This window comes from Daucus carota, chromosome 6 (assembly GCF_001625215.2).
Source record: "Daucus carota subsp. sativus chromosome 6, DH1 v3.0, whole genome shotgun sequence".
Lineage (NCBI taxonomy): Eukaryota > Viridiplantae > Streptophyta > Magnoliopsida > Apiales > Apiaceae > Daucus > Daucus carota.
The window spans coordinates 12,313,860-12,340,441 of record NC_030386.2 but is presented as its reverse complement, the minus strand read 5'-3'; the positions used below and the strand labels follow the sequence as shown (position 1 = coordinate 12,340,441).

The window sequence follows — 26,582 nt, the reverse complement described above, 5'->3', positions numbered from 1 at the left end:
TTGACAGTTTGAAGATATTATATAAACACTTTTTAAATGATGCTCAGGAAATTTGTACTTTAAGACAGTTCATAAGTTGACAGTGGCTTGAATGTATATTTTGATTCTTGTAGTTTATGCATAACTCTATCTATGCTTTTAAGGCTGGGGTCTGGAAGTAGACGTTTTCGTACTCTGTAGCTAGAGAGGTACAATGTTTTGCAAAAAAATGAGTTGTGTAATGAAATTTGTGAACCTATTGATTCATGGTTGAAATGTTCTTCCCAGTGATAAGAGGGGAACCACTGCTTATTCGTCTCGGTTAACGACTGCTTGTCTTAGTGAGAATATGTTTGTCGAGAATGGTTTGATCAGAAAATCAATTTAGTAGTTTAGTCACCTGATATTAGTGATTTGTACTTTACATTTTAGTGATTTGCAGTATGTAAGTTAGTGATATGCAGGGCAAAAAATGAATAATTGGATGAGTTTTTTATACTTTGAAATAAATTGAATTCGAGTAATGATTTTTAGAATGTAAATTAAGATTTGTTGATATTCTAGGGTTCATATCTTCGGTTTAGAGTGATAATTTTATGCCTTAAACTAATTAAATTCGAGATATCGTAAAAAATTTATACACTTACAATGAAAAACGCCAGATTATATACAATTATGATTTTAAAAATGTTTAAAAGAGATGTGTTTTTAGTTGAAATTGATAATGTAGTGTTTTTCATATTTTGATTTTTTGCTGCTAATGCGAAAGAGGAATAAAAACATATTAATACGATCAGATTTAATAGAGTAATTTTTTGCTCTTTTGAATATTTATAACAAGTCTAATATCTCAAAACAGAATATGAATTATACTAATATCACAAAGTCACCAATATATCACAAAAACAGAGTCAAACATTTGTATCACCAATATATCACAAAAAACAGAGTCAAACATGAATGAACAATTTTGTGCCAAAGTCACAAAGTCTGAACATGAATGAACAAGTTTGTGCCAAATTCACCAATATATCACAAAAACAGAGTCAAACATTTGTATCAATTTTCCTCTTCCGATTGGCAGGCTACATCTTCGAATATAGTAGCCAAGTTCCTAGCAAATTTGACAGTCTTTTTTGTGGAGCTTGTTTCTTTCTCTTTCTGCTGTGGTGGTTGTGGTTTTGATGATCTGGATTTTACCATTTCAAAAATTTTCTTATCTGCTGCCTTCTTGTATAAATCTTCTGCTTCTTTCATGATTGGTTCCCTTAATTCATTAGCAGGCGAAGACAATATTGCAGTTCCATACTTGAATCGGAGACGTCTGATTTGATTATCCTGGAGGTTCTGTAAAATAGAATGATTAAGTTTGCAATTAGTAAATGCATTGACATTATGATTAGATATTTGAAACATCTAAAAAGTTATTTAAACTCTTACCCCTTCTTCCACAAAATCAATTTCCCAATTTTTGACATCCCCTTTGAAGGTTTCCATATGTCGCATCAGGAATATTCCGCAGTCAGTAGAATTATAAACTGTTTGCCACGACATCTTCAAGTAATCTGGCTTCAGTCTACGTATTCTCTTTGTCACATGTGCATATCCTTTATCACTCAAATAGTTGCATAAGTGTGAATGCTGAAAGAAAATGTTAAAGAAGTAAATAAAATTTGTTATTCCCTTGAAAGATAAAAGATATAAAGGAAGATTTTTGCAGTTCATTTTATTGAATTATATTAAATAGTTATAACAAATACAAAAGATATTTTATATAACAACTAGAAGTGATTCATGTGTCTTACCAAAACATCCGGTACCCTTGTATAATATGGTCTTGGTTTGTCATCACGGCGAATATTGTCAATTAAGAAGCATTCCGGGGTCTTCAGATTGTAACAGATCAAATAATAGTGTCCATTCTTATTAATGGGAAAGAATATCTGTATTCAAAAGAAAGGTTAGTAGCATGGCAAAGACCGGTCAATATATCATATATCATATAATTAAGAAGATCTGTATTCCCATGGCAAAGACCGGTCAATATATCATATATTCATATGGTATGATGAACCGATGAATATATACTTGGAGATGAATGCATTATTGCCATCTGAATATTTTTAAGTAAGATGCAATAAAGTAGAAAAGGATGAAAAACATGTTATAGAAGTTGGTGCCGAAATCATGCAAATATTTTTAGAAAAACAAAAAGGGTTGAACAAATAATATTAAACTGTTAAAAATGCATTAAATTGATATTACCATGGTAATATCTTCTAATCTTTCCATAGAGAATGTGCTGAGTATTTTGTCCATCCCTTTGGAGAATAGAGGTAATGTCTCTGGAAATCTTTTTGTTGGATCAAGGCTGAAAGTCTGAAAGCATCACAAAATAGTTAGGAAAAATATAAAATTAATGAATATTGGTAATGTCTAAAATACTGATATGTATTGGTAATTACCAAATCTCCAACAGTACAAAAGAAGCGGAGTGGAGAGTCATCAGACTTGTACTTCTCAGTTTCATTTAAAATTGTAGCCCATACATCAATGACTGAATAGTACACACTTGTTTTTGGTCTCAACGTTTGAATATGCTCCCTAATGCTTTTCACCCCTTTGCATCTAAAGATAATTTCCCTGTAATTGCATGTTTATTGTCAATTTAGTATAGATTATAAAAGTAAAAGTGAACATTAATTATTGAAATAGGAAAACTTACAGCAGATTACTTTTCTGGATTAAAAAGCTCCAAAAACCAAAATCAAGAATGCCAAGGTGTTTAGTTATATCAACCACTCTGTCTATATATGGTGATCTTGCATGAGGGCCGATCTTCTTAAGTCTTGTGCTTTTCTGTCTTGCCTGAGGTTGTGGAACAGTGCAGTCATCAGCATTTTGATTTGGTTCATCATCTATTCCAAGTGAGAAACTTGGAATTAGTAGACTGTCTTTGTCTTGATTATTAGCTGGACTTGTTCTCTTTTTAAATGTTATATAGAACTTCTCAGCGATCTCCAATTGTTCAAGACTCTTAGGACTCAAATCACGATCAAAATCATTAACAATCTCTGGCTCCTTATCTCCCAGTTCTTCTGATTGATTAGACATTTGGACTGTTGGGGGTTCTTTTGATTGATCTGCTGGTGCATTAGTTGTTGAGGGTTGTGGATCAACTGGAGGATTCTGATCTTGTTCATTTGCCTTACTTGGTGGATGAACGTCTGGATCAACTGCAGGATTGACATGTTCGTGTGTAGAACTTGTTGTTGGTGGAGGTTTTTTTGCAGGGAAGTTTTCACAAATAACTTCTTCAATTGTCTTTAGTGAATAACAATTTGGAAATTTTTCCCTTGCCTTCCTCAGGTCATCCTCTAGTTGGAACTTGGCTTCCAAGATATCTTGAGCTCTTGTTGTCAACTTTTGCACAATATCCTGAAATATGTTTTATAAGTATACTTTAAACACTTAATTTGTATAATGTTTTTATGTAATTTTTGTATAGAAGTATATGGATTTTTTGCATATATCATAAGTGATCAAAACTAGTTTCTTAGTGATTTAACATTCATAGTTAGTGATTTAACACATGCAATACAGTTAACTATGAATGAAAAGTTAGTGTATTCATAGTTAGTGTATCATAGCTTTTAGTGATTTAACATTCATAGTTAGTGATTTAACATTCATAGTTAGTGATCAAACTAGTATAATCTAGTGATTTAGTATAGAGATATTGAAAAATACCTCTTCTGATGGTTCAATCTCTGTGTCCTCTTGACTATCTCTGTTGATTGTATTTTCATTTATGTTGCCATCATTTTCTTGAGGATCATCGGGTGAAAAGGCTTTTTGTGGTTCTTTGTTCCTAATGTGGTCAGCTTCAATATCATCCACTGTTTGCCAAACATTCAAATCATCCCAAATCTCATTTTGTTCGCTAGCGTTTGTACCAGAATTGCTAGGGTTCTACAGAGAAGTGAAAAATAGTTAATATCTAAGAATTGTATATTATAAAAATTAACAGAGATTAGTGTTTATACCTTTGGTTGATTTTCAAATGGATCTTCTTCATGTAAATATTCTCTAAGTGGTTTCAAAACCTGGCCAACTCCAAAAGCTCCACCACCTAACAGCTCCAGTGCTTGTCTTTCCCTTAATGTATCTACATCCCAACCTTTGTAAGATGGGAACTGCCTTTCAACAATTTTGATACCTTTGTTTCTTACACGGTCAACATAAAACAACTGCATAAAAAGTGGAATATGCATAAAAGTGAAATATGCATAAAAACAAAGTGATTCACGAAAGAATTTAAAAAAGTGTGTTGGAGACTTACAGTGAGGAAAACAAGGGATCCACGAAAGAATGTGGTTGTTGTCCTATTCCAGTTCTCTGTTGCAAGCACAAGATAATCTAGCAAAAACTCTGGCCAATTGTACTTCCTTAGATTATCAAGATCATCATCAAACCTCAGTAGCTGTCTGTCAATATAAGAACTAGTTGTTGTTCCAAGTAGAGCATTTGACATGAGAAGTAGAAAATTCAGCTTAAAATTCTCCGTAACTGGTTGTCCTCTCATGACTTGCACAAGTCTTTGGGTTGTGATTTGATCTTTATCATATTTGAACTGTGCAAGCCATGCATCTATTCTTTCTCTATATTCGTCCTCTGTGCCAAGTCTTATTGATAGATCTCCATGCGGCAATCCCAGCACATCAAATACATCATCTTCTGTGATGTTGATTTCTTTATCTTTAATTTTCAGAGAAACTGAATTATGATCAAAAATTTGAAGGACGTTGTAACTGAGTTTGGCTGGAAGCATCTCCAACTGAAACTCCAATAGCAGAGAAAAACCAGCTTTTTGGACCCATTTTCTTTGTTCTGGAGTGAGAAAATAGATGACCTCACTAAACAATCTGGGTGAAACTCTTAGTTTCACTTCATCTTTCTGTTTATTAATGTGTTTAGCACCTTCAATTACCTAAAGATATGAAAAAATGAAAATTAGTTCAAAGCAATGATATACTTTAAGTATGATATAAGGTTAGTGTAGATGAATGACTATATATGAATAAAGTAGTGAAAATAATACCACAGATTCCTTGTTGTTGTATCTCATCGTTGGTAAAATGATCGTAGGCTTCTTCTTTTTTGGTAAATTTGTATCAGGATAAAATGCCTTCCTTTTAAATTTAGTGGTTTTTGTCTTCTCATTAGCTTCTGGCACTTCATCTTCTTGTTCATCTGCTTGCTCATCTTCTTGTAGATTTTGTTCTTCTAGATTTTGTTCAGCTTCTGGTTCTTCTAGATTTTGTTCTTCTGTTTGTTTGTCTGATTGTTCTTCCTCTTGAGGTTGTTCTTCATTTTCATGTTCATTGTTTGGCTCCTCTTGATCGGTATGATCCTGTTCAAAACAATCAGTTTACTAAGTGAAAGTAGTACTACATACAAAAAGATAAACAATTAGTTTATTAAGTGAAAGTAGTACTTAATACAAAAAGAGAATGAATATCTAAATACATACATAATAATTGCCTGCAGGTCTATGTGCTGGTTTTTTCACTCGAGTCATATTATTTTCTTCCTCTGAATCAACTAAATCTATTGGATCTGTGGATGTTGTTTTTGGGAAGCTATTTTGACGAATTCTTGAGCTTCTTCGCACTTGAATTTTAGGACCTGCATATGTCAAACACTTGCAAAAATTTTTGTTACATCAAAGTACACATTTTATATATGTTAAAACTACTAAAACCTTTATTTTTTAGTGATAGCTGTACATGATTTAATGATTTAGATAGTTGAATTTAGTGATTCAACTATTATCTACGAGTGAAAATTGTGTAATTTGTAACAGAACTTAACTTACTAGTAGGACACTTTAGGGTACACTTGCCTATGTTCACGGTTTGCTATTTTTTATAATCAATAACACTTAGACAATTAACTATTATATCCTAATTTGTTCTAAATATCACAAAACTAAACTATAAGATTGTGTAATTTGTTCTAAATAACACTTGTCTATAAGATGCTTAGTAATTTGGAAATTTATTTAGAATGGAATCTGCAATAACTATATCAGCTAAATAAACTATATCAGTCTATCATCACTTATCAGACAAGTGATGATAAACTGATAAGATTATGCAGACGACTACACAGAGTATAACAAAATCGCAATTACACGCGTGCACAAGTAGAAGGCATATTTTCTATTCACACATGATGTCTAACATTTTATGTTCAGAGTTATTATTTTATCCTAATACTTAAACAGTTAATATTAAATCACAAAACTAAATTGAATAACACTAAATCACAAAAACAGAGAACAGTTCATAAATTAACTCACTCAAGTGTTTAACACCAAATCACAAGTTTAACTCGTATCACCAAGGTTAACTCGTATCTTCAAATCACTAACTAAATTATCACCAAATCACTAAATTAAACAATACAAAATCATCACTAATTCATCACTAAATCAATAACTATCACTCACTCGTCTGTTTAACAAAGTTAAATAATATCACCAAATCACTAATTAAATTATCACCAAATCACTGAATTAAACAACACAAAAACATAACTAATTCATCACTAAATCACTAAACTATCATCAAAATCACTAAAATCACTAAATACTGACTTGCACATCAATAAATCATATCATATAAAAACATAACATAAATCATATCATAGCATTAGACAGTAGATAAATAGAAGCACAATAAATTATAATAAAAAAACATAAAACCCTAGATTAACATACCTCCTCTAGTTCTAGCTATAATTAGTAGCTTTTTGAGATCGAAAACAGATAAATTAATGCTGTTATAGAAGAATAATAAAGGTGAAGAGTTAGATTCTAGTAAAATCGGTACAGAAGATCTCAAATTATATAAAAACCGAACATGCACTAAATAATACATGTTTTATAACTAAAATGTTACTAATATATGTTAGAAACATTACCTTATTGATTAATTCGAAATGAGAAATCGATCGTGAACAGTGGAGCACCAAAAAACCCTTGCCGCGCCTCAAATTTGTTCGAGAACCTTTGAGAACGACGAAATACGCATCAGTATGGTGAAAAACGAGTTAAAACGCCATGAAAATGCTGTAAGCTTACCTTGAGATCGATGAAGAAGAAGAGGGTTTTTGTGATTATGGCCAACTGTATTGTATGTATATGCGTAAGTATTTTTTTTTTTTAAAACAAGCGGTAACGGACAGCGGGTGTATAAATGAGTTGGGCTTGTTTGTTATTTTTATTGGGCTGGGCTGTATAAGAGGTGGGTTGGGTTGCAGGTTTTTAGTTTTTATTTTAAATTAGTTTGTAGTAGAGTATGACTCTATATATATATATATTGTACTGTACTGTTAAAGCCGAAACATTAAAAGGACGCCAAATTAGGGAATCCAAAATTGAATTACCTGTAGCGGGCTCTTCCACAACATCAGATTAAAGGATTCCCAAACCCAAAATACCATTTAATCAAAGATCAGTGGGTCAGCTTCAAAAAAAAAAGCCTCAAATTGCCACGATAGTAAAATCTAACTAATAAATTAAAAAAATAATAAAAAACAAGTGGGATTCTAAACTCTGACCTTGTTGTCAGCAGGCAGACCGACAGGATATTCATCATCTGGCAGCATATATTCAAGAATATTCCAACTCGCTGGTTCGTCATTTCGTCCAAGACTAGAATCATACATCTTGTATCTTAATACATAACCGCGGATAACTCCAGCTTCGTTGCGGATCCTTTTACGATGTCCGAATTTTTTATAAACACATCTGTGGAGAACCTCGTTATCAGATGCCTTAGTTATGTCGCGGTTGTATTTTTGGGCATGAATGCCCCAATGGTGAAAAAATACAAGGGCTGAAAGTTCTCCATCTATGAAAATGTTGGTTAAGCTCATAGGGGAGATATTTTGTGAAATCTAGGGGATGGATCACTTGGTGCAAATCTGGCAATTCTCCATCGATGAAGCTACCTAAAACTTCAAGGAGTTGAACGTGATTCAGTGCATTTTGCTCAATAAAAGGATATCCATTCGGGTTGGGTAGAGGAATATTATCAGTATTGAGACGATGATGAAAAATTCTAAATTTTGATCTGAGAGGTGATGAGATTTACGGTTTTACTATACACATACTGTAGCCGTTGTACCACAATGTCTTGTCTTGTAAACAAAAACTGTACTGCAGCGCGTCAAGTAACAGAAAATACACATCCGTGTGATCTGTCCACCACATGGGTTCATTTTATTTGAAATATAAGGTGTATCCCCTTTTTATTTTGAAAATCCTGAGACACGCCTTTAGTTAAATAATGCATTACTTTCTTTTACAGAATCAATTTTTGTCTAGAATTTTACATAATTACATAATGTCCTGCAACGGTAAGAAATTACGTAATCTGAATATTAATTTTTTGTTTTCAATGTTATCATTTTGGTATCCACCATTCTAATCAAAGTGAAAATGACTTATTTATATTGTGCAACGGTAAATAATTATATAATATGAACATTTGTATTATGAAGATCACTTTACATGGAACAACCTGCTCACTGATTCATAGGCTGGCACATGAAAATTTGCAACAAAAGTAATGGATTAACACAATAATATAACATTAAATACGATATTGTTGCTGGAAAAGTAATATTTTCTCCGCATAATTTTAGTTGAGAACTTATTTTAAAAAGTGCGGAGTTATATTCACTAACGGTTTTAAAATCTTGAAGCATCAAATGCATCCAATCATAGCGAGCTTTTGGAGAAATAACAGTCTTTTGATGATCATATCTATCTTTCAAATTTTTCCAAAGTTCAAGTGGATCTTTCACCGTAAGATATTCTGTTTTAAGTCCTTCATGGAGATGGCGGCGAAGAAAAATCATTGCTTTTGCACGGTTTGATTCTGATTCTTTATTTCCCTCTTTGATTGTGTCTCCAAGATCTTGTGCGGCTAAATGAAGTTCAATATCTAATATCCATGACAAGTAGTTCTTTCCGGTAATATCAAGAGCCTCAAATTCAAGTTTGGTGAAATTTGACATTCTCAAAAAAATAAACAAACATTAGACATATACGAGGAAAAATCACACCACACATAAATATCATTAGATAGATTGAGGGGATGGTGTAAGATGAATGAACAACTTTGTGAGCGACCTACTATGCTCTCCAAATTTATTAAACGAATGAGCGACCTCATGCTGATAACGTATTAGATAAAATATATATGATAACTAAGAAAAATTATAGATGAGAGGAGAAAGATACTAGAGATGAGATTAACGAGTGATTTGTATTATAATTTGTTGTGTCTACAATCTCCAACTTGATGCCTATTTATAGGTATAAAATGTTTACAAGGACTTGAAAAGCCAAATGACATGCACTAGAAAATTTTAGAGACATCCACAAATATTTCTAACACCAAACCAAACCAAACATACTCAGTATATCCCGTTTAGAGCAGTGTTTAAGGTGGGTAAGATGTACGCAGCCATGCCCCTACATTTAAAGTAGAGAGGCTGTTTCCGTGAAGACCCTCAACTTAGTGCACAATAAATAAAATAGTGTGTGATATAATATTAATATAATACCTTAGCCCATGGCCTTTTTCACACAGGACTTACCTAAACAATTCTCGTTTGTCGATGACGGCGACAATGATCTTGAATTAAATTGATTCCTTCTTGTGTTTGTGTAATACACTAACCGCCACCAATCCAACAAAACCTCGTTCTTGCCTTCCCTCACCTCCATGTAATACCATTGTAGACAATCATGACACGAATTCAGAACATCCCCACCACAAAAATACAGTTACCGTGCCAAAACTATTTTGAAACCGCATGAAACATGGCCAATCCATTGACAATATTCCTAACAGTTGGGACAATATTCCTGATTTATGTAAAGTAAAAAAAGAGAAAAAAATAAGCTCAGAAGAAAGATCCGACCCGAATAAAAGTAAATGGGCTGGTCTAGTGAGAGCATTAGGGGGTAATTTGGTTTTCAAAACCCTTGTTTGCGTCCCATAACTCTTCTTGAGCCGTTCTCAACTATTATATATAAACACACACAATCACACAAAACCCATTTGATATCGAATGCAACTCGCTCTTTTATTGGCTCTGTTAAACCCTGTTTTGATATTGGATTACTATCCCAACTGGGTTGTTTTCAAGTATCTCAAAGATGGTGTCTTCTTCCTCAACTTCAAGAATTGATGGGGGGCCTCAAATACTGTCTGCTGGCGTGAGAAAAACAATCCAATCCATAAAAGAAATTGTGGGTAATCACTCTGATGCTGAAATTTATTCCACCCTTAAAGAGACTAATATGGATCCTAATGAAACTGCCCAGAAATTGCTCAATCAAGGTCCCCTTTTTTTCCTTGGTTTGTTTGTTTACTCGTTTCGTCTGTCTTCAAAGCTTTTGTTTTTATTGTTTTTTAACGATTTTTTGTAGATTTTTGGTCTTTGTATATGCTTAGCATATGAAAAATTATTTACGAAAATGAAAATGATAACCTGTTTTGATTGAATTTGTTAATATCGAGACATTTAAATGACCTTTATAAGTGTAGAAGGACTGTTATATTTAGCATTCTTCCTAGTATGAAGTTTTTTGTATTTAAACATTTATAGGACAAATTAGAATAAGGGATGGATAATCAGTAAGTTTGGCTTGTTCAAGAATGTGATGTGTAAATGCTTAAATTTTCTAAAGTTTTGATGTAAAATTAGTATTCAGTGGCTTAATAATCTTTTGGAGTGAAGGATACTTAGGATTGTCATAAATTAGTGTCCACTTTATGTTATGTGGTAATTCACAAAAGTTTGAGAAGACTAGGAGTTATGTTCAAATTAAATTCCGTCGTCGAAGGCATCACTTCTGCATGCATTTTAGTCAGAACGTAAAACTGAGTTGATGGCAGTAGAAGCAGGACCTGCTCATGAATCACCAGAATCCCCAAGTGCGTAGTTTATGGGGCAGGTAAAGACTTTAGAATGATTCTATTAGTTATCAAGATTCCCAATATGAATATATCAAAATTTTAAAATATCTTTGTATGTTATATAGATTTTGGGTTACACATGCACTTGCATTTGAATAATAATGTATACTCCCTCTATCCCGGTGAGTAGTATACATTTGGGACAGAGAGCTCAGCACGGAGTATAAGGCTCTTAAAAAATGTAGTTTTATAAATTATTTTTTTAAAAAAATATCTTCAAAATAAAAATTTAGTGTTTAAATTTTTATTCAGAAACAAAAAGTTTTATAAATAAGTTATAGAAATATATATTATAGAAGCGTTAAAATGCTTGCCAAGCAATGCAAAAAAAAAAACTGTATGAATTGAGTGGGACGGAGGGAGTAAGCATTTACAACTATCTTAGTTACTATCTGCTCCAGCAGGACTTGTTTATGAGATGGGAGTCTCTTTTTGAATATTCGCTCCAAATGCTAGCAAAGATGGCAAATTCCATGATTGAAAATTTGAATATTGTTGTATAGATGATTGATCGTTATCAATTTTTGACAAATGGTGTGTAACTATTTATATAGTAAAATCATAATAAAAGTAACCAGTCTTCCTTCTTTGCTAATTGAACACACACTGCTCATATTTGCCTTTGACAAGGCTTGAGCCCTAAATTTTCTGTAAATGGGTAAAGGGAAATACCCTTAGTTAGAACCCTTTGGTAATACTAGCTAAAATTCATTTTTATTGATTTCTGTACATATTAATATTGAGAGATTTTTGTGCCTTGTGATAAACTTGATCGATTTTACTTGTTCTAGATGGAAAAATGTTGCTGGTTAGATTGTTCCTTACCAGCTGCATTATCAGATTACTTATGATGATATTTCAATTTGGATTGTGAAAATTAATGATTTATATTTGCTCTGTTTTCTTGTGTTTGAATGTCATTTTCTGTGGTATATATACATCCGATATGGATGCAAGAATTATATGGACTGTTTTTGCTCAATATTTTTCAGGTTATATGGTATTTTTACTTGAACATTATGGTTTACTGGATCTAATGTGGAATTTCTTTTACATTGTAGCATGATACCTTTTCCATTGCTTTTATGTTATCATTTCGTCTGTTTTTTGATTGTCCCTTTGCGTTTGTTCATATTCAGATCCATTTCATGAGGTCAAAAGAAAAAGAGACAAGAGGAAAGAGGTACACTTATTACTAAATTGTTTTCACATGTTTTTCTTAATTGAAAGTTAGCTTTATATATTACGATTAGGGTTTGTCATGCATTCTTAATATTGCAATCCTGGTGGCAGAAAATATCTAATATTGCTTTTACCATCATAAAACTGTACCATGATCACTATCTTATTTTTTAAACCTGATAATGTTACTTAGATGGGTTTTTTCTTACTTTAAGATATGGGTTGATACTAAGTGTTTGTGTCAGGTTACAATGAACGTGGGGTATACTGCATCACAACAGAAAAAGCACAGTGAATCTTTAAATCAAGGGAGCAAACACACTGCACATTCTGATTACATTATCCGTGGCAAAGGAATTATCCGGAATTCTTTGCCAGGTAAAAAAACCTTTAATCTTATATTAGATGTTCAGATTTCTTTATGTTCCAGCTTTGCTGATGTAATTGTTAAAGATGTAGTTCATTTGGAAAATGTATCGTGTATATTGAAATAGCATTACTTAGTGGGCGTTTGGATCATCGATTAGAATGAGAATGAAGGGTATGAAAATGGTGATAAATGTGAACAGAAATTTTATAAAATCCCAGGGAATGATTAACCTACCTGATGGGGATGGCTGAATGAGGTTCGCATTCCAAGCAACCAAATTGCTTAACCAAACCCTAACGTACAGGATTGAGGTTCTGATTCCTGCTATACGGGCTCATTAACTATGAATAACCCACTTAGGATATGTGTATGGATACCAAATTGTTAGACTCCATAGATATTAAGTTATTCTGTATACGGATACTAAGTTGTCATACTTCTGCTTTAGTCTAGTTAATTTAATTACTTCTGCTCTAGTCTAGTTATGTTAATTGGCAAGAACATTTTTCTGTTGGTTCATACACTTTATGTCCCGACCTACCTGTATATGGCTCTTGTGTTTTTTAATTGTCTTATTGATCTTCAGTTCTCTTTTACCTATTCATGCATGCTTACTTTCATACTCTGTCACGAATTGAAGGTTCCTGAAGTGATTTTCTGTAACTTTTTGGTAACTTTCTGTGTTTAGAGGCTAGAAGTAACAGATTAACTAGAGAAACGGATAGAATCAAGATAGGGACAGAGGAATTAGATGAGATTCAGAGAGCGATTCCAGAGCAAAGAGAAAGAAAATCATAGAACAGAGAATTAGACATAGAAACGCTAGAGAGAGAGAGAGAGAAAGTAACAGATTCTGTTATATCGAGAGAAAGAAGTGATGGAAATGTACATCTTCTCATATATTCATATGATGAATCTTAAATGGAAACATTATGTCAGAAATGGTCTATCTTAGTTGCAGTACTTGCTAATAGTAGTTGTCAGGATTAGTACTCGGCACATTACCATTAGGTTGCATTCCCTTTGATGGAATGGAATGACGGGGAATAACTTGAAAAATTGTAAAGAAGTTTTATGAAGAAAGAAGAATGTGTATGAAATATTGACTATATATAAGTGAGTCTAAATTTTTTATGATAAAGATTGTAAGGAAACATGATAAAGAAGTGAAATGACCATTCCTTCCACAACATGTGGGTTAGATTAGTAGTTCAAATAGTTAGGAATGGAATGGGTGAAGGAATGAAAATTATATACATTTTCTTCAATCACCCCAATTTAGAGTATAAATTTCATTTAATTCTCCCTCCATTCCATTCCATCCAAGTGAACGCAGCTGTAGATGTTACTATATACTTATCAGTATCAGCACAGTAGTATACTTTAGTAAGGGTAGTTGTGTCACTTAATTACTAGAAGTTAGTTACAGTTGAGGTTTGCCTATAAATACATGATAAGCCTTGTATTTCCACTTATGTTGAATATATGAAATGAAATGATTTCCACAAATTCACTTTCTCTCTCTATAACTGATTCTCACTTTCTCTCTGTAGGGTTGCTAACCCCATTTTATCTCTCTGCTCAATCTCTGTTTTTTCTGTCTCTATCTGTCTCATTTCTTTCTGAATTCTATTTAACTCTCTCTATTTGCGCTGTTATCTCTACTTTACTTGTTGATCGTGCATTTTATCAATAGAAAAGATCAAAAATTGTCTCAAACAGCTCTCTGCTACTTCTACCACTTAAATAACTAAAGGAATCCCCAAATTCCTGACACATTACAAGGGTATTTATAGTAGTCTGCTACTTGTACCACTTAACTAACCAAAGAAAGACCAAAGTACCCCTCTTACTATACCCTGCCTATATAGTAGATTATTACTGGCTTTCCTAATAGGTTTGCACATTTAGTTAGTACTCTATGTTGAATTTCATTGTTCTGTTGTGTCACTCTTGGTATACTTATCTGAGATTCTTCATTAGGTCGTTAATAATATAGGCTTTTAACATTTTTATTATTTGTTAATTGTTGCTTTCTTACTATAGATGCAAAGGCTAGCAGAGAGTTCCGTGTTGTGAGGGACAATAGGACTAATCACAAGCCAAGCAGCAAGATAAAGCCTCCGTTGCAGAGCCAAATATCTTCAAATGAAGTAGAAGTCCCGAAGTTCACCAATAAGAGGTACTGTATATGTCTCGTGGCTTGTTATTTTTTTTCCCTTTACAAATTTACCATTCTAGGAATGTATTGGTCGGCTGGTTTGTTTTTTTTCTTTGGTTAAATCTTCTACATTTACTTGAGTTGTATTTTTCCTCATCTTTGTCGAATGAAAATGTTATTTATTTCCCTTGTCAGCAGCTTGAACTTGACTTCTAATGACCAAAAACAGACAGTTGGGCGTCATCTAACTAAATCTTCAAATGGAATTACTGATACACAGCCTAGGCTGCCAAGGGGTGTTCAGATTAATGATAAGAAAGAATCATTGGAGGATAATCGACCGGCAGTTATAAAGCCTGTTACACAGATTCAAACTAAGAGCACAAATGATTCCCATCTATCTGCAACTTTATCAAACAACTCTGTGGCAGGGGTATATTCTTCGTCTTCTGATCCTGTACATGTACCTTCTCCTGATTCCAGACCAGCTGCTAACATTGGAGCGATAAAGCGTGAAGTTGGGGCAGTTGGTGTACGTCGTCTGTCTACAGAAGTTTCGTCTAAAGGTTCATCACCACAATCTAATTCTTTTCCTAATACACATTTGGGACGTGATGGTCCGTCAAGAGATTCATTTCGATCTTCTGCTTCCATGTCTAAAACCAGCCATCCTAGTCAAGCTCCTGTTAATGACTCGACTTTGAAGAGTATTCCAGTCAATAGGCCATCTGTTAATAATCAGCAGGTTAACAAACAGCATCAATCTGGGGGTCATCAAAAAGGTAATCATTTTCTGCCGAACTGTTTCTCCTGTGTTAATACTGTTTAGCTGTTTAATGTCATTCTAGCGCGGATGCATGGAACACAAGTTTGTATTTTAAGTTGCCTTGTCTTGCTATCCATTTGTTCCAAAACTGTTTTGGATTTTTGATGATTGTAAGGTAAAACTTCGAAGGTTGTTTTAGAAATGATAAATTTGTAATATATTAAAAAACAGAGGGAGTATTATATTACAGTAGTATGGATGACTTTAATGTTAGAAAAAGATGCACACTTTTTTTTGTTTGTTTATATAAATATATTAATTAAATATGGTGTTAATGTTAAGGGGAGAGGGTTGGCCGTGGGGGAAGTTTTTCCTCTTATCCCAAGCCAATCACCCTCACGAAAGAGCTCGATTTCTAAAAATGAAGAAGATGCTTAATCACTAAGAATTGCCTGTTGCAAATTTTAATGTAATGACCCTACTGCTGCCAGTTTATGTTTGAAGGACTCCAGGCATTTTAAAACCTTTTTCTTTTAGTCAGGATGAAATATGTATTTAGTTTTCCTATGAACTGATCACAAGGTCTATGTGTAGTTTCTTCTCATTCTAACAAGGAGTGGAAACCTAAATCAACCCAAAAACGAAGCACCGGTCCTGGAGTTATTGGGACGCCATCAAAATCTGCTTCCCCTCCCGCCGATGCTTTAAAGAATTCGGAAACAGAATCAACTCAGTTGCCATCACATATAGACATCTCTGACAATGAGAATGTGATTATAGCTCCACATATACGAGTCTCCGCAACCGACAGGTTTCTAGTGACTTTTGGCAGTGTGGGTACAGAGTTTGAACCTTCCAGAAACCCGGGGTTCAAAGCAGTCAAAAATGCAGAGGACCCTTTGATCGATCCTTCAGCAAGGTTTGTTTCTCAAAAACCTGCAGTTTACTTTTTAGCTTGCAGTGTGAGTCTTGTTGCAAGTTCTTCATGATTGGGAATATATATCAATTTTGAAGCATTATACAAATAGTGGTTCTTTTACAATGTTATTGTCTAGTTGATTTGCAACACCCTAATTAAAACTGATAAGGTGAGATGTATGACAGTGTATCAGTTGCTACTCCTGAGTCTTCTGGTGATGAATCTTCTGGAAGTAAGCAAGAAGACTTGAGAGATGAACATGTTCGCAATTCTGGTAGCAGTTCCCCTGCATCTGCAGCAGTATCTGAACAGCAATTGACCAGTAGGATAGAATCTTCAGGTACTCAGGATATGGACAAGAAAGCAGAGGTTGAATTGGTACGTGATAACAGTCAGTCTCACACTTCATCTCAGTCACAACAGCACCAGGATCCTTCCCAGTTACCAATTTTTTCTGTGAGTACCATAAATGAGTTTGTTACATATTGTATGCTATTCTATTGGGTTTGCACTTTGGTGTTTATAATGTTTGTACTTGTTTCTAAAGTGAACTGTCTCACGAAAAATGTAATTTAATGGGTTTGTCTAGTGTGTGCCCTTGGGCACATGCTAAGCGCGAAACTTTATATGTTTGGGAGTTTTTGATTGGAGTGGTGGTTGTATATGCAGGGGGGTCCACTATTATTAAGATATGAGAGCCAATAAAAATGAGTCAAACATATAAAATTCCGCGCTTAGCATGTGCCCATGGGCACACACTAGGAAAACCGTATAATGTTCTATTAACTAATTAATCGTATTACCTAATAAAATGTGAACAATGTTGCTATTTATTTTCTACATTGGTATCAACTTATTGATGCCGGACAAACAAATGGTAGAATAATACAAATAAATTAAGTACAAGACAATTAAAAACTAGGTTGTTTTCTTAAAGTAGAATAGCTACCTCGAGCTATCCAATTTGCTGAATAGATGGGAAGGACAGGAGTTTTCAAAGATAAATCAACTGACACCTTAATCATACGGGCTAAATGAAAAGTTGAAAACTAAGCCAGCTATAAAATGGGAACATGGGAAATAACTGGTTTATAAACAGGAAAATTCGCAATAACTGCAACTTACCAAAAACAATGATCTCAGTGCTGGTATTGGTCCTTGCTGGTCATAAAATCTCTGGAAGTGATACACAGTTCTTATATCCATGCATCCTGTTCTGGTTAACTTAATTCCAATAAATATGTTTTTCAGGTTACTTGTGTGTAGGGTCAAGTAGTTTTTGCATCTCCCTAGGCTATGTTCACATATACGTAGAATTTTTGTAAACCTGCCTTTGATTTCCAATCTCAGTCTGACATACTGTTTTGTGGTTGTCTGTATACAGTCTTATGATCCTCAGAGTATGTATGATATTCCGTATTTTAGATCATCAGTCGATGAAACTGCAAGGGTGCAAAGTATGCAGTTTCCTCAGGAGGTAACACTTAGTTCACTTTTACTTTCAAAATTCTCATCTCGTTTATATCTCTTGCACATATGGGCATGACAAATCTAGCTCTTGATTGCTTCTTCCTTTCTGTCTGTATGGTTGCAGGCAATAAGCTCACATACAGTAAATAACATCCCATCGTCCACGGTAGCCATGGTGCAACAGCCGCAGTTGGCGCAGATGTACCCGCAAGTTCATCTTTCTCATTATGCTAATATTATGCCATATCGTCAATTCCTCTCCCCAGTTTATGTTCCACCAATGGCTGTGCCAGCAGGCTATACTAGTAACCCTTCCTATCCTCATCCATCGAGCGGCAACAGTTACTTACTGATGCCCGGAGGTAGCTCCCATCTGCCTGGAAGTGGGGTCAAGTATGGAATCCAGCAGTTCAAACCAGTCCCCACTGGTAGCCCAACTGGGTTTGGTAACTTCACTAATCCAAATGGTTATCCTATCAATGCTCCTACTGGTAGTGCAACAGGACTTGAAGACTCGTCTAGGCTGAAGTACAAAGATGGGAATCTTTATGTTCCAAATCCACAGGTGAGCGTTTTTCATTACATTATTTAATTCTGTTCTTTCTGCATCTGTTCATAATACAACAAAAGCAACTTGATAAATAGACTCGTATTGTGATATCGGTGCTTGTTTAGTCTATCTTGCTGCAATAGGGTCAAGCTCTTTTATATCAATGAATTATGTCATGGTGGTATCGTCAGTTCTTCACTATTATCTTATCTCGGCGTAGTGGCCTTCACCTGAATGGCTAGCTTCAAGCTCCATTATCCATAGAACTATGCCATCACTAATGAAGTAATGATAACAGTCTGATGATCCCTCCTGTTGCCTTTTAATTCTGTTTATTTGCTGTGCTATCTTAGTTCAATTTACTTCTTTTTTTGTAAGGTTAGTATAATTTACTTTATTATTTGTTTCCGAAAAAGTGTATGAATAGTGGATTGTTTATGGTGCCTGATTACTTGATCTTCGGCAGGCTGAGACTTCTGAGATATGGATGAATCCGAGGGACCTACCTACTATGCAATCAGGTTCATACTACAATATGACTGGACAAACACCTCATGCTGCATATTTGCCATCCCATACCAGTCACGCCTCGTTTAATGCAGCAGCACAATCTTCTCACATTCAATTTCCGGGCATGTACCATACTCCACAACCTGCTGGAATCCCCAGTCAGCATCATCCTGCTGTGAGCGGTAATGTTGGAGTTGGATTGGCTGCAGGGGGGCCAGCAGCCCAAGTTAATGCCTTTCAGCAACCTCAGCTGGGCCACATGAATTGGACAGGGAACTTCTGAAGGCCTTTTTAATCCATGAAAATTTTATTAAAAGGGATGGAGCTGATTATCTGTGGAAGTCCTCTCTCCTCTCTTTGCCCCTTTTTTCCTCAAAAGAAAACTTAATCTACAAATCAATACATTGAGTTGTGTTTGGTCCGTGCTGGTTTATATCTGTGATTCACGGGACGGTATGTCAACCTTTATATGGTTGTATGCAAGTTTATTAGGATTAGAGCAGGCTTTGGTTTATAAGTTAGGCCCTATGTTTTTATAGCCCGACTGAAAATATTTCTTCAAATGGTTAAATTGTTTTGGAGGTTTATCAGGTCAGAGCTGGCTCTTGGGGTTATAAGTCTGCCCTCAATTTTTCAGTAGTCTGTTTTTCTGATAAATAATCTCAAAACAATTTAGGGGACGTTTGGATGGGGTGGCAATGTGAATGAGTATCCCCAGGGGTGGAAAAAATAGTTTCCTTGTCAAATGAAAGGCTTTTTTAATATATTCATTCACTCTGCAAAACAAGATACTGTCAGGTGTGTGTTTAGGCCTTTTTACATGTACATGCATGCTAAAATTGATCCCCGTACAGCATCTTATATTTGGCCATGCTTCTCTAGACATTGCCTAGGCACAAAGGCTATATGTGGGTGAGCTTTCGGCTTGCCTTAATTTTAATTAGGTTGGCGTTTCTAATTGGATTCTTGGTGTATATATTAGGCAACTGAAAACATAGAGAACTGAGAGATTTTTTTTTAAGGATTTTAGTTAGTAATATAGTCATTGGATTGATTAGTAGTCTGTTTTACATATTCAAGGGTGCATTATTGTAACTCCATTGTAATTGAAACGGGCAATAAATATCGTAATTGTTCAAACCACCACAAACAATCTGCAATGAGTTGTCACGATAGATTTGCAATCAATAGTCAAGGTAGATTGAGAGAATTGCCTTGCAAATTTGTGTGTGGTGATTTGTTGTCTTGTAGTTGTAGCCGACTTATGAGTAAGATTTGTAGCAACCTCGTGATATATGTTAATACAATATATTTTCCAAACTTGTCGAAGTCATTAAGTCAGCGGTTACTATTCTAGATGAATTTAACCAACATTACACAAAATGAATTAAATTGAGAATATGGTAGTGACGTATTCAACTCTCTTCTATGTCACTTTGAGACTAGTAGTCATATGGTGAAAAATAAAGTTCAAAGACTTGTGGAGTTGCAGAATTATTTCTTATTCAGTTGAATTGCAGAAGAGTCTTGTTTACTGGGATTATATATAATCAACACCTGAAGCATAACTAACCGACATCCTAGGATTATATATAATTAACACCTAAAGCATAACTAATTGGGAATTGGCTGATCATGTTATCAGATAAAGGCAACATGAAATTTGATAGCTTGTGAATTAGATGAGTGCACAAAGCGTCAATAGGTATGAGTGAATAAAAAACTGATTAACCCGCCAAACCAACCCAACCCGTCTTATTTAAGACCGAACAAACCGAATTGTTCATAATCGAAAAATAGTTGATTTCGATTTTTATTAACTTAGAATAGATTCGGTTGGGTAAGGATTTTTAAATCATTAGACCTCATCCAACCCAACCCAACCCGTTTATATTAGTCCACTTATATGTTAATTCAGTCTAGCATTTGTTTATGATAGTTTATATAGTAAGTTATCAGTCTTACAACTGGAGTTTCAATAAGTAAACAACTAAAATTTAAAATAGCTCAGTATATGAACGTAACATATGTGAACATTTAGTTTAGTTCTTAGGTTGCCCTGTGCTGGCAGTGTCCCAAGAATTCCTCCTTTATATGTCAGCTAATTTAGCTCTAGCAAGAGCAATATTATAATATAGATTACCTCTCAATTTATTAAGACAAATGAACTCCTTTACAAGCTTCAATTAATTTGCATGACAGTCATTGGGTGACCAGTCACTGGTGTGTTCCAAGCTTTAGTCCCGGTGCTAGATTAAAAAATTAAAAAGGTTTTCCAAATTTCACAAGATCAACAGGAACATTGAGAATAATTGAATTGTGGTCCATTATTCGTCTATTTTTTACCATAAACCTTTGATTCTGTATGTGTAACCAACCAATCTGCATTACCTATAAATCTATCTAATATTTTCATAATATTACTCACAGGTTTAAGATTAGATCAAGTAAAAGAGCTACTGACAGTTATGATGCATGCAGACTAAAATCAACGATACATTCTTATTTTAAACTCGATAAACCGGACCCTACATGACCTAACCTGACGTACGAATAATGGGGTTGAGTTGGAAATATTTTTCAGGGTTAACAGGTTAAATTTTTTATAAACCGATTATATCGAGCTGGTTTAATTTTGCCACTAACCTGGCCAACCCAACCCGTGTTCACTCCTATCAACACGTACGAAGTCGTGAAATTAAGCAAGTCAAATCAAGACATCTGTTCCAAGTTAAGTCTTGAGAACATCTCTAAGGATCATCTTCTCATAGCTTTGCCAAGTCCACTGTTCCACTTCTTAAAGTCAAAACTTTTAACTATAATCAATCTGGGAGTGACTTACATGTGATTATAGGTCTGTATGTATGTATGTATGTATGTGTGTGTGTGTGTGTGTATGCATATAAATATACACACGCGCGCACAGAGAGAGAGACATAGAAACACACACACACACATATAATATAGAGAGAGTCTTGTTTTGTCTCGTATTTGTGTTTGAAGTGGTGAGGTTTTTCAATGAAATTTCCTTATCACGGATTCTCTAACATTAAAAATGCATTTATATCTCTTCATGTAGTTTGAAACTTAACCAGTCTGTTTTTCTAGATAGTCATACAGCTGAAAACCAACAATATTTATCCTGGACTATAAACCCAAATTCGGAAAACATCCCAACTTTCACCTTAGAGATAGTCAAAACGGAGAAACTCTACTTGTTACAGTAAATAAGAATGTAACGGATAGTGTACATACAATCTACCTCTAAAGAAGAAATGATGTTTATAAATTTGAGATATTTGCTGTTCATCTGCATTCTCTCATAAGAATCAGAGATGGAAAAAGCAATAATACCGTCTCTGAAATCATTCTCTCAACAAGTCGAGTTCATTGAAATTTGCTCATCAACAACTAGAGCATCTTGTGTTGAGTCAAACACATCATCAGTATATCACTCTAATGAATAGTCTAAACAAAAAATATGTTATGAATACTATATAAGAGAGTGCATGGTGAGGTTAATGATTTTGTTTCAGAAGCAATTATTTTTAAAAAAATTTGAAATATAAGTATATATTACGTGCAATTAGATACTGTTATATCCGAAATTTACAGATACTACGTGAAATAATTAATTAGAAAATCATGGGGCTAATGTTATGACGTCAAGTTTTGTACATGGCCTGACACCTGCAGCATGACGAAGACGACGTGATGAAAAGACATGACAAGGACTGCGGGAAGCAAGGATGCTTGGGGCACGTGAGTGACATGTTGTGAGGAATCAGTCGTTGGCTAGCATAAATATAGGGATAAGTACAAGCTTCGGTTGTAACAGAAGTGAGAGACTTTGAAGGGTACGTGGAGAAAGTTTAGGCAGTATAACGGCAACAATAATATTCAAAGCTGAAGACTTGTGTATAAATAGGGCTGAGATATATCAAAGTAGAGGATCAGATGATTAGCATCCAACACTTACAGTATACATTGTAACCTACTTTTCAACTTAGTGAATTATCTTTCTGGCTGGGCCGAGCCCACCCGCGGTTTTTACCTCACAAGGGTTTTCCGCGTCACCAATCTTTCGTCTTATTTACTTTATCGCACTTTATTTTGATTCGCTTATATCGTTATATTAGCTTGGCATTTAACTCACAAAATCTGGTTAAAACAATTGGCGCCGTCTGTGGGAAACTTGTCAAGCATTCAACATGGCAACGGGAGACCAGCAACACAGCGAATCAGCGAGTCAGAATGACAACCCTACGATACGGCAAATGGCGGAGACAATCAAGAAACTACAAGCTGACGTGAATGCCCAACAGGAAGCATGGAGAACTGAGAGGGATACGCTCCACTCCCAAACCCAGGCTCTACAAAGAGAGCTCACGACAGTTAAATCCAAATCAAACCCCATATCGAAGGGAAGCCTGAAAAGCGTGGCCAGACGGTTGAACATGGACGATGATGGAGAGGAGGAGTACGACGAGAAGATCGAGGTGGAGAACCCTGAAGAGGGGAATCCAGAAATCAACGACGAGGACCACGACGAAAGGGGTGACAAGGGTCATGACAGTGGACAAGGACGAAACGAGGGGAACAAAAAGAAGAAAAAGACACGTAGATCTTCCAAATCACGTAGTCATGCAACGGAGGCAATGAAGAAAGAACTACATGATCTAAAGGAGACGTACACAGACGAGAACAATTCATATTCGTCTCATCACGTCTAAACGGGAACCAGTAAATCACATGTGACGCAACACGACCAACAAGACATGGGTGACATCTACACGACAAAAAAAACACCACAGAGGACATGACGTGACACCAAAGAGAGAGACCGCCATAATTGATTTTTTGACAGATGAATGGACAGCTTCGCTTGGGAACACGACAACACGATGGGTAGCAGCCTCGACTTGAACATACACAAGTTAAATGATGACAAGTCAAGCCACATACATGTCAAATGCAAATCAAACAGAATTAAGATAATCAATCGCAAAAGAGACAACTAATTCAAAAAAGGACATGATACATGAAGTCGAGTATCAAGAATGACTAGCAAACATGGTGACAGTATAAAAATAACACCACGACAGTTGGACATAAAGTCTTGACATGATGATCGACGTGACAGCTAGACATGAACTCTAGTAACATAACAGATCATGTCAAATACATTATCACCTATGAGCCACAAACAACGATTGACTCACAAATTTTGTTAATTTTGTGGCTAATTTCAATCCAAGTCTTCTATCTCAACAGGACATGACGACTTATCCTAAAATCGCCACAAGGGGACAATATAGCATACCCAAAGCACGATCGACATCACTGGTTCAACATGATGTGAAGTAAAAAGACATGACATGACCACGAAGGATAAACATAGACGAAAGAATCAAAAATGGACTAGTTGTTGAGACAAGTCGAAGAAACTTGATTAATGTCAACTCGACGACATGGGACACGAAGGTCAACACTATGACAGAACATGAATCATTGACGCCTCTAGAGGTGTCCGACGTCTCCCATCTGATTCAACAATACATTACAAATTACAAGTCCTCAGGGGCTCGAACATGCTACTTTTAAAACTTTATCACATGTAAGTGAACTCATCCTCTTTATTCTCTTAGCCTTAGCAATATGATAATAAGTTGATTACGATCTTTACTTGGTCTTATGCCATTTAGATGATATTTCATGCTTCGTGTAAATGTTTGTTTGAATGATTCATGATATAAGCATTATGATTCACATGCTTGTTTCCTATATGACTTGCTACTCTACTTGATTTGATATGTGTGTTGAAATATGTTATGCAAGTTGTTGCAAATAGTCTTCATGTCTAACTGCATAAAGTTGACATCTTCATCATGATATTTATTGTGACATGATATTGCATGAGTATATTTTAGATACATATTAATAGACAAGGAGGGCTGATCACCCATCCTACTACGGTTGATCATTATCGAATGATGGTGACGACAACACTACACATTACACAAATAACTTACGACGCTACGAATAATGATGCATTTCAACATTATGTATATAAACATTACATAATCACAATTACAATTACGAGCTAAGTTTCAAGAGGGAAAGGCCTTTTAACTAGCCTACGAATGCATGCATCGACGTTTGAAAATAAACAGATTTGTCGAATACGACAACGTTTGAAAATTATATATTTGTCGAATACATATACTACATGCATCAACGTCTGAAAATTATATATTCATCGAATATATATATTTGTTGAATACATATACTACGTGCATCAACATTATATTTGTCGACTACAATTACGCGTATTACAAGTTCAAATACATCAACGTATTTAACATACATGTCGAAGAAAACTCCACAAAATCACGCAAGTCACGACCCTTGGTCGAATACATTACACATGAATTACAACCTACATTTTTACATGTCATCACTTACGCGTGTCATGACAGATTGCATTGACTACATGTCACACATTACAATCACAAGTGACATATACGGTTACAAACAACATATCACGTTATGATGACTATTTACGCATCATTGTCTATAAGTTACATATCATGGACCGAAGACATACTACAAAACACTTTACGTGTTAGTACATTACATTACAATCACTCCAAATTAAAAGGGTCGAATGAACCAATTTCAAGCCATAGACGCATAGGATTATGATGTCGACAATGACAAATATGTGACACCTTGCACATGTCAGAAATATCTATAAGGGACTTTACAAATATAATGCAAAGCAACGTCACAACTTGACATGTTAATACTATAGGGTTGTCCGACGGGTTGACTGGGGCTGTCCGATGGATAGGCTGGGGCTGTCCGACGGGTAGGCTGAGCTGAAAAAACACGTCGCTCAACACACATAAGTGATGTCTATGGAACTGAAGCTGTCTTGACGCCATAAGTCATGACATCGACGGCAAGATACGAGTTGTAAACATATGACGAGAGGATGCACTAGCACATGACATTGACGTTATGGATGGACTAAGGGAAATAACAAAGTACGGCTGGAGTCGTACCGACAAAAGGTAGAAAACGCCTACAACAAACATGTTCATGTCAAGACATTTAACGTTGGCGACTTGGTCTTGCGGAGGGTATTTCAGAATACTATGGACATGAAGGCCGACAAATTTGCTGACACATGGGAAAGGTCCTACCTTGTTGACGCTATAGTTGGGCGCGGAGAATATCAGTTGTCAACCTTATATGGAATTCAGATACACATGCTAACGTCAAACAAGGAAACGCTTCGTATGATTTGGGGAGATTTTATTAATTAATTAAATTAATAAAATCTGGGGCTATTGTTATATCCGAAATTTACAGATACTACGTGAAATAATTAATCAGAAAATCATGGGGCTAATGTAATGACGTCAAGTTTTGTACATGGCCTGACACCTGCAGCATGACGAAGACGACGTGATGAAAAGACATGACAAGGACTGCGGGAAGCAAGGATGCTTGGGGCACGTGAGTGACATGCTGTGAGGAATCAGTCGTTGGCTAGCATAAATATAGGGATAAGTACAAGCTTCGGTTGTAACAGAAGTGAGAGACT

At 35.1% G+C, this 26,582-nt stretch overlaps 4 protein-coding genes across 5 annotated transcripts; 2 read left to right on the top strand and 2 right to left on the bottom strand.

The window, feature by feature from the left end:
* Window positions 1–2,229: 2,229 nt before the first annotated feature.
* LOC108225858 (uncharacterized) lies at window positions 2,230–5,107 on the bottom strand. Its single transcript, XM_064080060.1, has 7 exons — window positions 5,081–5,107; window positions 4,322–4,969; window positions 4,026–4,229; window positions 3,730–3,951; window positions 2,705–3,417; window positions 2,445–2,622; window positions 2,230–2,358 (listed from the first exon to the last, which is right to left on the bottom strand). The coding sequence occupies exons 1-7, from the start codon at window positions 5,105–5,107 to the stop codon at window positions 2,230–2,232; spliced, it is 2,121 nt and encodes a 706-aa protein (XP_063936130.1).
* A 3,467-nt stretch (window positions 5,108–8,574) lies between these two features.
* Window positions 8,575–9,069, bottom strand: LOC108225859 (uncharacterized). The gene is made up of 2 exons (XM_017400814.1): window positions 8,737–9,069; window positions 8,575–8,589 (listed from the first exon to the last, which is right to left on the bottom strand). Exons 1-2 carry the CDS (start codon window positions 9,067–9,069, stop codon window positions 8,575–8,577), a joined length of 348 nt encoding a protein of 115 aa, XP_017256303.1.
* Window positions 9,070–10,048: 979 nt separating this feature from the next.
* LOC108227896 (GBF-interacting protein 1-like) lies at window positions 10,049–19,740 on the top strand. 2 transcript variants are annotated; one of them, XM_017403279.2, is made up of 10 exons: window positions 10,049–10,403; window positions 12,182–12,225; window positions 12,470–12,602; window positions 14,641–14,776; window positions 14,951–15,537; window positions 16,116–16,440; window positions 16,626–16,896; window positions 17,825–17,917; window positions 18,035–18,475; window positions 18,927–19,740. In XM_017403279.2, the coding sequence occupies exons 1-10, from the start codon at window positions 10,220–10,222 to the stop codon at window positions 19,251–19,253; spliced, it is 2,541 nt and encodes an 846-aa protein (XP_017258768.1). In that variant the 5' UTR covers window positions 10,049–10,219; the 3' UTR covers window positions 19,254–19,740. The 2 variants fall into 2 exon arrangements, with proteins under 2 accessions (XP_017258768.1, XP_017258769.1); XM_017403280.2 differs by having other exon boundaries at window positions 10,071–10,403; window positions 14,954–15,537.
* A 3,441-nt stretch (window positions 19,741–23,181) lies between these two features.
* LOC108225860 (type 1 phosphatases regulator ypi-1-like) lies at window positions 23,182–23,703 on the top strand. The gene has a single exon (XM_017400815.1). The coding sequence runs from the start codon at window positions 23,182–23,184 to the stop codon at window positions 23,701–23,703; it is 522 nt and encodes a 173-aa protein (XP_017256304.1).
* Window positions 23,704–26,582: the final 2,879 nt, after the last annotated feature.